The sequence below is a fragment of the Mus musculus genome, chromosome 5 (genome assembly GCF_000001635.26).
Source record: "Mus musculus strain C57BL/6J chromosome 5, GRCm38.p6 C57BL/6J".
Classification (NCBI taxonomy): Eukaryota; Metazoa; Chordata; class Mammalia; order Rodentia; family Muridae; genus Mus; species Mus musculus.
Genome location: NC_000071.6, coordinates 32,900,157 through 32,912,728, shown reverse-complemented (window position 1 = coordinate 32,912,728; position 12,572 = coordinate 32,900,157). Strand labels below are relative to the sequence as shown.

Below are 12,572 nucleotides of genomic sequence, written 5' to 3'. Positions count from 1 at the left end.
ATGTTAAAATAATATAGAGTTGCCAGGCAATGGTAGCACACACCTTTAATCCTAGCACTCAGGAGGTAGAGGCAGGCAGATCTCTATGAGTTCAAGGCCAGCCTGGTGTACAGAGAAAGTTCCAAGACAGCCAGGACTGCACAGAGAAAACCCTGACTTGAAGAAGAAAACAATAAAAAAATAAATAAAATAAAAATTATAGAGTTAAAAGAAAGGCAGTACAAGCAGCACTTTAGTCTTTTATAGCCTTGCTTTAAATCCTGGCTGAGCATGCTCAGTGAGTTACTACTTTCCACCTGACTCCAGACATGCCCCACTCACTGCCGCTTACAAGGTACAAAGGGGCTAAGAACCTTCCAAAGGTGACATAAGCAATGTGGGTGTCTTGACCTTCATATGAACCTTTTTATGATATTTCACATTATTCTGTTGCCATGAATTAGCTATTTCTAAAAGTGATGAAAAAATGTTAAAAATACTCACATGTATCACGACCATTTTTGGTTTTCTCAGAGGCAGACTGAAAAATTAAATAGATAATTTATCATTCCTCTGAGAACAACACAGTATGTGCTACTCCCCACGGCAAAGACCATAGCCTAGCTACCTAGTAACTTACGGAAAGGCTGCTAACACTTGACACCTGCCTACCACAGTGTCAAGCCTTTTAATTCTCACCTTGCATTTGATTTATTTACACAACCTTATCCAGATGGGACATAGGGGAACTGGACAGGGGAGTGTGTTGGCTAACTTTATGACAATTGACACAAGTTAGAGTCATCTGGAAGGAAGGCACCTTGACTGAGAAAATGTCATGTTTCCTTAATTACCACCCTGGGCTGGTGGTCCTGTGCTATGTAAGAAAACAGCCTGGACAAGCCAACAGCAGCATTCCTCCATAGTCCCTGCCCCAGTTCCTGCTCCTAGGTTCCCCCAATTTGAGCTCCAGCCTTAGCTTCCCTCAATGGACTATGATTTACGATTTTTAAGCCAAAGAAGCCAATTTGGTTTTGGTCATGGTATTTTGTTAGCAAAAACCCTAGGACAAGAGAGTTATTCAATTTTTTACAAAATAAAGGGTTTGCTGAAGTCACGTACCTAGAAAAAAAACCAAAACAAAACAAAAAACAAAAACCCAAGCCTATATTTTTTTCTCTTGGTCAATCCACTACTTACTGTTTGTTCTACTATGGCTAGGTCCTACCTGATGTCTCCTCATCCTAAAATACCACCAGGTCTACAGGTCTGCATATGTGTGTTTGTGTGTGTGCATATATATATAACCCCCCTTATAAGAGCCAGCATAGACCACCAAGCTTACTAAGATGGAGAAAATGGGAAAGGGTTCGAAGGCCTTATGAGCCACTTTTTTTTGAGGCAGGATCTCACTTTGTAGGCCTGATGAATTTGAAACTTCCTATGTAGGCCAGGCTAGCCTCAGACTCACATCACCCCCCCAACCCCCCCACCCCCACCTAAGCCTTCTTAGTGCTGGAATTAAGGAAACATGCCACCAACTTGGCTGAGCTATCCCTCTTAAAAGTGTTCTAATGAGTCTTTCAAATCTCCCACACCAACAATCAGAAATTATTTTTAAATGTTCAAGCTACACCCAATGGCATAAACATTCGCAATACACTTGATACACATGGCTACCCTGCTTTGCCAAAGTATCATATACCAATCAGGAACTCCAGCGCCGATGTTACCACCTTTCCTAGTATTTAGAATTATTATTAGCATATTTTGTGGTAAGCAGAGAAAAAAAATCCTCCACATTTAAATTTCCATTTACTTACTACCACAATGTGATCATTTATAACTTTTATATTTCTCCTTTGCTACAATGTGTAGTTCTCTCATTACCCTCATCTCAAATAACAGAGGTCTCAGTATTGGAATTAAGCCAGTAACATCAAATGAAAGGAACTCTCCCCGCTACCCTCCAAACTTTACTAGAGCCAGACAGCCTGCTTTCCTGCTGGGGACTGAATCAAGAGCCTTATGCGCATGTGCTTAGGAAAGTGTTCTACACTGGGCTGTAGCACCAGCCCCTCCTTAAAGTTTCAACACACAAAAGTATTTCAACCCTGTTTATGACCCTAGGCAGGGGAGAGGGAAGGTTGAAGCATCAAAATCAGAATAAATACACAGCTGGGTGACAGCCCCCCGAAAGCTGGTCAAACTGGGGAAACATACCTTCTTTCCTGCTAGTTTTATCCGTGGAGTGAAACTGTTACAAAAGAGCTGGCTTTTGGATGTGTAGAAACTAGAAAGAAAGAAAGAAAGAAAGAAAGAAAGAAAGAAAGAAAGAAAGAGAGAGAGAGAGAGAGAGAAAGGTCATTAATCAATCACTTATTTATTTTTATGCATGCTTGGTGTTTGGCCTGCATGTATGTCTGTGTGAGGGTGTTGGGTCCACTGGAACTGGAGTTACTAACATTTGTGAGCTGCCATGTGGGTGCTAGGAATTGAACCCAGGTCCCCCAGAGGAGCAGCCAGTACTCTTAACCACTGAGTCATCTCTCCAGCCCCAACTTTTTGTTATGCTTTGTTTTTCAAGACAGGGTTTTCTGTGTAGCCTTAGCTGTCCTCACACTCAGATCCACCTGCCTCTACTTCCTGAGTGCTGGATAAAGTTGGCCCCTAGTATACCCGGCTTCAGTAAGCTAAACCTTAAGGCAAACTGCAATCTAGATGAGGTCAGCGCACCTGTGCTTGGCTTTGTTTTAGGTTCGCAAATCTTCCCACTTCTAGCCAACGCCACGGCTCAGTGAGTGAAAGCACTGTGCAAACCTGACAATGTGATCTCTGGCAGCCTATGGTGGAGGAGGGACTCAACTTCCAAAAGCAGTCTTCTGACCTCCAAATATACCACACTCACACACACACACACACAAATAATAAAGCCAAGCATGATCACACTCTGGAAGCAAAGGCAAGTGAATCTTTATGAGTTAAGAGGTTAGGGGCTGGAGAGATGGCTCAGTGGTTAAGAGCACTGACTGCTCTTCCGAAGGTCCTGAGTTCAAATCCCAGCAACCACATGGTGGCTCACAACCATCTGTAATGAGATCTGATGCCCTCTTCTGGAGTGTCTGAAGACAGCTACAGTGTACTTACATATAATAAATAAATAAACCTTAAAAAAAAAAAAAAAAAAGAGGTTAGCCTGTCTACATAGCAAAGTCTCAGCCAGCCAGGGCTACATAGTGAGACTTTGTCTCAAACAATAATAACAACAACAACAACCAATAATAATAGTAAAAAATTTTAAATTCCAACTTCAACATCAGCAATATTTTGGATTGCTGCTCTGGCCTTTGCTCCCCACATGCCATGTGCTCACTGGTCCTAACTGCTAACTAGATCAGAACCTTCAATAAGGGAAGGGGCAAGAGCTCTTTATATCAGGGTACTTTCATCCTGATGTTTGGTATACAGTTAAGTGCACAGGAAGTTCTTTGTATCTACTCACTGATCTATACTTAAGTTAAACAAAACAAAACAAACAAACAAACAAAAACCAGGAAAAAGGTTAGTGTTCAAGAAAAAAAATAGCTGAAACCATTAAACCCCAATCCCGCTAAAAATAATGTTAATACATCCATGTCATAAACCCATGTTAAGTGAAGATTAGCCTCACACCAGAGCGCTGAATGAACACACAGATGCTGTACTGCCGTTCTATTCTTCAGAGACCCTCTTGTATTCTCTTTTCTTTCTATGTTATAAACTCGCAAATAATGTTTGGGATGTTGCCCCAGTTCTGACTTCTAGAAAATCTCTATCTACAAACAAATAAAAAATAAAAATGAGGCCAGGTCTGGTGACACACACCTTTAATCTAACACACGGGAAAGAAACAGGGGAGGGTGTATCCCTGTGAGCTCAAGGTCAGTCTGGTCTAGGGCAGCCACAGCCACAAAGTAAGACCATGGTAGCAGCAGCAGCAGCCACTGCCGCCACAGAAAACTGACGGGCCATGGGAACAATCTTATAGCACACTGAGCACAAAGGAACACAAGAGTCTCACCTGTACCTGCCACTGGGACTCAAGTCCAGCCAACCCCTGTAAGTTGGCTTTTCTCAAAGGTATACAAGTTAGAACTAACTGGAGGCTGCCATTTTCTTCCCAGACATCAAGACTAAAACACATGAATGGAAACTTGGCATGGTGGCCAATGTCCATTATTCTAGCACTTGGGAGGCTAAGGAGGAAGGAATGGGTACACAGCAAGACTCTGTCTCAAGAAAAAAAAGAAATGGCAAGGGCTTGTCATGCAAGCACAATTTCCAGAACCCATGTTAAAAAAAAAAAAAAAGACAGGCTCAGGGCTGTGCACTTGCAATCCCAGGACTAGGGAGACAGCCTGGGCCTCACTGGCTAGCCAGCCTAGCCAAATTGGGAAAGCTCCAAGACAATGAGAGACTCTGTCTCAAAAAAGAAAGTGAATGGCTCTAGAAAAAAAAGACAAAGTTGACATCTGCTCTCCATAAGTATGTACACAGACATATATACACACCCAAATACACATGTGTAGCAATACAACATAAAAATATCTCACATTCTAAAAGACTGGAACTTTTGCTGGACCTCCCAGCCACAGTTAGTAATACACCTTGAAGACACACAGAATGCCTGTAAGAGAACAATGCATCGAGGGGCAAGGTGGTGTATGTCTTTCATCTCAGCACTAAGGGAACACAGGAAGTTCTAGAACAGCCAGAGCTCTGTAGAACCTTTACAATCTAAATTACAATCTTAAATTATGTATTCTTCCTTGCCCTGACCCATAAATGAGTGTGTATGTGTATGGGAAACAGCAAATATAGATTGAAAGCAACCTTGTAAAATGAGTGAATATCCACCATAAATGTTAAAGACAGTGTACAGACATTGCTTGATAACATCTGCTTCCTTGTTATCTGGGTCAGTTAGACCCAATGACATAATCCCTTATAAAATTCTCTTAAAGGTTTCTGTAAAGCATCCCTCCTTCCTTCCCCGTGTGGTATGTTCTGTGGTGTTCAATAAAAGGGAGCAAAGTCCTTTGTTAGGAACACAAAGAAACACACACAATGAGATTCACATGACTACACTCAGGCAGGCACAGATTCAGGTTATTACAACAGAAGACACAAGAAGAAAAGCAGGATTCAAATCTTGGTTCAACCTTGGTAAATTACACCAAGGAATGGTGCTTTTTAATTTCTTAATCATAACACAGCTCTGACACACTTTGAGTACTCCAAGTCTATTATTAATGTCTTCAAGTTGATATATAGGTACACACACACACACACACACACACACACACACACACACAAGTTACTATAAAGTATAATTTGAGAAAAGTGCAGAACTTTAACTGGAATATAGGCATTTCTATATACTCTGTAGTTACCTTTTATCTTTCCTGAACTAAACTCAAAACCATGAAATACGTGGGTTTTAATTGTGATTTTTGTATTGATAACTTAATAGAAATGTATTAAAAAGTTACAAATAAAGAGGTCAGCAAGACGGCTCAGGAGGTAAAGGTACTCACTGTTGTAACTGTACTGGCAGAAATGAAATATTGTAAAGAGACACTTGTGTCTCTCAATCTGAGACTACCGAAACAACGGACTTTAAAGACATGGGAATTCTCCAGAAATTGCATGCTGGAGAAGGAAAGGCTGCTAGCCGGTGTGGGACTTGTGTCCTGGAAAGACTTCCCACAGTTTTAACAATCTGTGAAGCCATCCTATAGGACAGCCTACAGTCAAGGATGGCTCAGAGGTGGGTGGGACAACATCTTGAACCAGCCCTGTTTAGATGTGCATACCCTTGGTCTTCTATTTAAGTTCTGATTTCATTTTAGGACCCTAAACTCAGAGTTGAGGGGTTTTCTGGATCTCTTTGCCCATCTTCCTAATGCTGCCACATTGAATCAATCTTTTTCTGCTTTCTAATTTTATTTTTCCTTAGAGTTAAAGACCACAGAACAGGGCTGGAGAGATGGTTCAGGGCTTAAGAGCACTGACTATTCTTCCAGGGAACCAGGTTTGATTCCTAGCTTCCACATGGTTGCTCATAATCTGAAACTCCAGTTGCAGGGCACTCAACTCCCGCTTCTGACCTTTGAAGACACGAAGCAAGCACGTGGTGTATAAAGTTTTAGATTTTCTTTATATGTTTTTACTTTTTAAAGATTTATTTATTTTATTGATATGAGTATACTGTAGCTGTCTTCAGACACACCAAAAGAGGGCATATTACAGTATGAGCCGCCATGTGGCTGGTAGGAATTGAACTGAGGAGCTCTGGGAAAGCAGTCACTGAGCCATCTCTCCAGCCCAATAAAGTTTGTTTGTTTTTATTACTTTTTTTTTTTACAGTCCAGCTTTTTTTTTTTTTAAGTATGATATCTATGCTGTCTGTGGTGGCTTACAGCCTTAATATTAACATTGCTAAGGTGGGACAATCAAAAGTTTGAGACCAACTTGGCTACATAGAAAGACCCTGTCTTAAAAAAATAAAGAAAAAAAGAAAAGAAAAAAAGCACAAATTTTTTGTATACATTCTAAAGGAAGAATATGGAAAATAAGCCAGACAATATTTTATAGGCTCTTGGAGAATATCTATTATAATAAATAATAGTTATTAAATAAATAAATAAGTAAATAAATAATAAGGGACATTCTTGGATCAGGATAATTGCAGTGGGACCACATTATAATTACAGAGATGGATAAACAAGTAATCCTTGCTCATTTCTGGTTCTTTGCCTATGAATAATTATAGATGGCTAGCAACAATCACTGAACCAATAGGAACACAGCTTGTTACAAAGAGAAAAGACACATAAGCAAGGCTAACATCTGTATTTGTAATGAGATTCCAAGCTGGTCTCTAGTATATTTTGAAACTTAAATACTGTAGAAGTCAGGACTAGCAAGATTGCCAACAAGCCTGAGGACCTGAGTCTGGTCTCCAGGAGCTACGTGGGAAAGGGAGGAGAGAACATCTTATAATCTGTCCTCTGATCTCCACAAGCATGCCATGGCACAGGCACAAGTAAATAAGTGTAGTACATGATAATTTTTAAAAATATGCTATAAAAGTCAAAATAGAAGGTTCTATTGAGCTGGAACCATAAGGCAAGCAGGCTGTCCCTCATGAAGCCCAGCCTAGTACAAACAACACAGAGACTAGGAAGCAAGGGAGGGAGTCACAGAGAAGAGGGGTTAGAGCTGGGCCTTGAAAGAAAGAATCTTCAAGGAAATGACAAGCCTGAGACACTATAGGTTTTAAAAAAAAATAGTCCTGAGGGTAAGATGAGGGTGTCTGCTACCCATAGTATCAAAAGGAAGGGCTGGAGAGATGGCTCAGCGGTCAAGAGCCCTGACTGCTACTGCAGAGGTCCTGAGATTAACTGCCAACAACCACATGCATGGTAACTCACAACCATCTGTAATGGGATGTCTGGTGTGTCAGACACATTCTTCTGGTGGCAGGAGAGGAGGCTGCAGGGGTCAATCACATAAGTCCTTATCAAGCGCTCTTGAGCATCAGATCAAGCACATATAGTGTAGTGGTTTAAAGACTACTGTCTCCCGATCCTAGGATTCTGGCATAGCACACCTTGCCATGTGATAGTAAAGAACACTAATACTTTTTTACTTCTATATCTTGAGATTCAAACTAAGACTATAAAAATGACTTTTTTTACTTCAGAACAAAATGAAAAAGGAAAAAGTAATAGTCTAAAGAAGTGGATTCTCAGGCTTAGGATAGGGCAATTGTGGAGTACGCACTAAGCCACAGGTACAGGCTAGAGAGATAATCGGTTCTCAGAGCCCACATCAGGTGGCTCTCTACCTGTAACTCTAACTCCAGGTGACCCGACACTACTGTCTGGCCTTTGTGTGGATCCACATACAAATGACACACGCACACATAGAAATAAAAGTAAATCTTTTTTTTTAAAAAAACAGAACAACCAATTAATTAATTACTAATCAATTAATTAATAAGGCAGACTTAGAATATGATCCCAGCATTCAGGAGTCTGAGGCAGGACTGCCATGAGTTTGAGGCTGGACAACACAGAGACTATCTCATAAAACAAAACGAATTAATAAATGTAAAGAGCCAACACCAAGGAAATTATTCAAAACATGTCTTCCACTTACGCTCATACCCACCTATGGTTTATCCAGTGAGGAATATTATAATCATCACCCAGTCGAGAATCCCTCGGAACACTCCGGTTATGTAGCTGCAAGAAAAGACGCCAGGACACAGATGAGATAGAAAATAAGCTGGCTAAGAATTGCTCCAATTTTCCTATTTTAGTTATTCTTCAAATGGTCTTTCAGAAGAAAATCTAAATTCTATTACCTTGAATAATGGCACAGCATGTAGTGGCTGCTCTCCCATGCACACTAAGTCCACACCAATTCCTAAAAGGGAAAGATGAAGAAAGGTGGAAAGAGGGGGACAGGAGCATAAGTAAGTGGTCCCGTCTGTTAACTCGAGTGTGCAATATTACTGAACGTGGCTGGTATGAGGTAAAGCTGACTTGCTCTGCTGCAGTTTAAACTTAAAAACATATGCATTTGCTTCTCCTCTCCTGTGCTTTAGGTTAGACACTGCTTACCCAGATCTGTAAAACAACAAGCGAGGCCTCCACTACTAAATTCTAGTGACATCCCTGGATTCCCTTGCAAAGCCCTCCATATTCTAAGAAGACATTGAAAACTCCATGGTTCTAGGACAACTCATACTAGGAACACAGGGAGATAGCAGAAACCAAGAACTGTTACCATTATCAATCATCCGCTGCTTGGTCAAGATCATGAGTAGGCGGTCCACTTCAAAGACACCCACCCCCGGCGTGATCACCACAGACATCTGCCCAGTTCGGTCAAAGTTTCGGTTGATGTAGTGCTTGTCAAACACTTAAAAGAAAACAAAATCCCCCCCAGGTGATGAGGTCACAGCTTTTCAGAGCCAGCACAAGCAAGCATCTCTGTGCTTTCAGAGCACCTGGCACACATTCCAATCATTCCAACCTGAATCTTACCAAGTCTCACAATCATTTATTTTCCCTTCAACTTTGGCAAAGTCTTAAAAATAAGTCCTTCACTTTACCCTTTATCAATTGCCCTCACTGATATCCATACAGCCTCAAGTGCTTAATTTATATCATAAACTTACATCATCCATCAATGAATCTATCTGAAAGTTCCAAGAAGCAAATATGATACTTTATACTTATTTGTTTTCTGTGTGTACATTCAAGTGGTCACATTCCAAAGAACTAAAGTCAGGTCATCAGGTTGAGGGACAAGCACCTTTGTTCACTGAGCTATCCCACCAGTCCCCAAATTTCAGTTTAACACAATATTTAAGATAACATATAGATCAAGGATTTTATCAGACGTATACATTTTTATTCCTGAACTAATTCTTGCTATGAAAAAATTTTGAGCCGGGTGTGGTGGCGCACGCCTTTAATTTCTGAGTTTGAGGCCAGCCTGGTCTACAAAGTGAGTTCCAGGACAGCCAGGGCTACACAGAGAAACCCTGTCTTGGAAAAACCAAAAAAAAGAAAAAAAAAGAAAAAATTTTGAAAGTCAAATATAACAAGAAGAGTAGCAATTGCGATCCTGTGCTCTAGAATCCCCAGCACCTGGATACAAGTCCTGGAAAGGCAACATGTGTTCTAGAATTCCCTAGCACCTGGATACTTCAGGAAAGGTAACATGTTCTAGAATTCCTAGCATCTGGATAACAACTCCTGGAAAGGCAACACGATGAAGTGAAAACTCATCAGCCCTTCTACCTCCAGCCAGTGCTATTCATGGCTACCAGGAGTCAGTCTTACCATTGTCTTTCCACATAGAATGCTGTATTTCCACATACAGCAGAGACAAGATCACTGGGGACTGAATGTGGCTCCAGGAATTCCTACTGCTGTGTTTCTCAGAGCTACAAAGGTCTCTATCTTCCCTGAAAAGACGTGCCTGAATCTTTACTTTAAATTTCCTTTTCCACTGGCTACCACACACACACACACACACACACACAGACAGACAGCCTTAGGAAGAGGTTAGACCACAGTCACTGGCTCTTCTCACAACAGGACTGATGGAAGGCACCTGGTTTCACTTAGTATACCCTTCTCCACTTGAACTTTAACAATATAGCATTTGCACTTTTTCTGGTTGTGTTTTTAATTTTTTATTGCATTTTTATTGTGTGTTGGGGGTATGTATGCTGCTAACTGCACATGGGTGGAGGTCAGAGGATAACTAGCAGAGGTTATTTTTCTAAGATCTCAGGGCTCAAACTTGAAATCAGGCATCTATACAAACTGTCTCACTAACCCCATGTTTTTGCTTTTGAGACAGGGGCTCTCTCCCCCTCATGCTTATGATTCTCCCTCCTCAGGCACCACACCCAAGAATATATGTATTTTCTTTTAAAAAGAAAAACTAAGAAGAAAAACAACTCTAAAATCAGCTGAGGGATGGTGTGAAAAATAAAAACACAGTCTATAGTTTTAAAAAAAAGTCACCAGGCCGGAGCAGAGTCCTGCCAGCTCATCCCCACGGAGGCAGATGAAAGAGCACTGAGCTGATTCCCCAGCAGAAGGCCTACTAGCCAAACAGCAGTCATCATGACCACCCTATTAGAATGTACTGCTCTGAGATAATTTGAGGTGTAACTAACAAGAGGGCCACCAGGTTTGGGTCTTTGAGCATCAGCAATGAGCTGTCTATGGCCACATGGAAAGGACAAGGTCTGCTTACAGTGTTCTTACTCACCATTGAATGACAAGTTGATGGCCTCTAGGTAGTTTCCTTGTGCTGAGGTAGAATTGTCTCCTTGAGGAAAGCCCCCTGAAGCCAAAAATACCAGCAAGGAAAAAACATTTCATCAAAGAAGATCTCTTGGAAACTACCAGGAAGGTGCTAGGTGGTGGAGGCTCACACTTTTAATCTCAGCACTCAGAAGGCAGAGGTAGTTGGTTCTGAGTTCCAGGCCAGTCTGGTGAGTTCCAGGACAGCCATGGCTGTTACACAAAGAAAGTGTGTCTTGAACCACACACACCTCCCACCTCCCAAAAGAAGGAAAGCCAGGAAGGCAGCTCTGACACACAGATGCAGTACCTGCCTGTTCCAGTCGCACCAACACTGGATACTGGATGAAGAGTTTTTTAATGGTCACGAGGAGTGAAGTCCACTCTTCCCTTCTCTCATTCTGCACCACCACTCTGAAAGGAATATTATCAGGAGGGAGAAATCAAACACCTGTCACATACATGCTATCAGGCTCATGACAAAGTTTCAAGAGAGGAGGATAATGTGATTAATAACGAGTGATAAGCAGAGGATGAGGAGATGAGCATGCCTACCATTCAAGGACTGAGGACTAAGGAGGTAGAGCCACAATTTCAAAGACAGATTGGTCAACATTGTGAGTTTTAGACCAGCCAGGGTTACTTGGTCAAAAATAAAACAAGCTAGGTACAGTATTCCAAGCCTTTGATCCCAGCACTTGGGAGGCAGAGGCCCAGCCTTGTCTATATAGGGAATTCTAGGCCAGCCAGGGCTACAGAGAAAAACCCTGTCTCAAAACAAAAAACAAGCCAGGCATGGCAGCGCACGCCTTTAATCCCAGCACTCAGGAGGCAGAGGCAGGTGGATTTCTGAGTTCGAGGCCAGCCTGGTCTACAAAGTGAGTTCCAGGACAGCCAGGGCTACACAGAGAACCCTGTCTCAAAAAACCAAAAAACCAAAAACAGAAAAAAAAACAAAAAACAAAAAACAAATAAAGTGGCTCATTAAGTGAAGGCACTTGGTTCAGTGCCTGATACATGAGTTCATTTGGGGACCTATAAGGTAGAAGGAGAAAACAAACACTCACAAGCTGTCCTCTGGCCTCAACAGTGCTCCCATGAGTACATGAACACACACCATAGATAAGTAAATCAGGGCTGGAGAGAAGGCTCATCAGTTAAGAGCACCAGCTCCTCTTCCAGAGAACACAGGTTCAAATCCCAGCACCCACATGGTAGCTCACAACTGTCTGTAACTCAAGTTCTAAGGAATCTAACACCCTTACACAGACATACATGCAAGCAAGACACCAATGTACATAAAGTAAATAAGGAAGTAAGTAAATATTTGGAATCTTAAGAATAAAACTAAGGCAAACCATGATTAGCACATGCCTTTAATCTTAGCACTCAGGAGACAAAGTCAGGTAGAACTCTCAAGAGTTTGAGGCCCGTGTGATCGACACAGTGAGTTCCAGCCAAGATCATATAAAAACTGTCTTAAATAATCATAATGATATGAAAAATAAAAATAAGGGAGAAAATGCTTGAGGAAGATACCCCTGATGTTGACTTCTAGCCTCTTCATGAGCATGTACAAATGTGAACACAACACAACACAACACACACACACACACACACACACACACACACACAACAGAACAGAATAAGACTACAAAGCTTCTGTATACCAACCACTCAACCCTAGTAGGCAAAGAGCCTGCTACGATGCCT

The 12,572-nt window shown here is 41.5% G+C and overlaps 1 protein-coding gene across 23 annotated transcripts in view; it reads right to left on the bottom strand.

Annotated features, from left to right (window-relative positions):
* Window positions 1–12,572, bottom strand: part of Depdc5 (DEP domain containing 5) — a 130,588-nt gene that overhangs the window by 81,505 nt on the left and 36,511 nt on the right. For 22 of the 23 annotated variants that reach the window (XM_006503983.4, XM_006503980.3, XM_030254553.1 and 19 more), the window contains 7 exons: window positions 11,170–11,273; window positions 10,825–10,899; window positions 8,818–8,952; window positions 8,393–8,454; window positions 8,197–8,270; window positions 2,203–2,272; window positions 484–520 (listed from right to left, as the gene is read on the bottom strand). In XM_006503983.4, the coding sequence (XP_006504046.1) occupies window positions 484–520; window positions 2,203–2,272; window positions 8,197–8,270; window positions 8,393–8,454; window positions 8,818–8,952; window positions 10,825–10,899; window positions 11,170–11,273 (557 nt within the window). The remainder of the gene's footprint in view (window positions 1–483; window positions 521–2,202; window positions 2,273–8,196; window positions 8,271–8,392; window positions 8,455–8,817; window positions 8,953–10,824; window positions 10,900–11,169; window positions 11,274–12,572) is intronic. The other variant, XM_030254556.1, reaches the window with a different exon arrangement.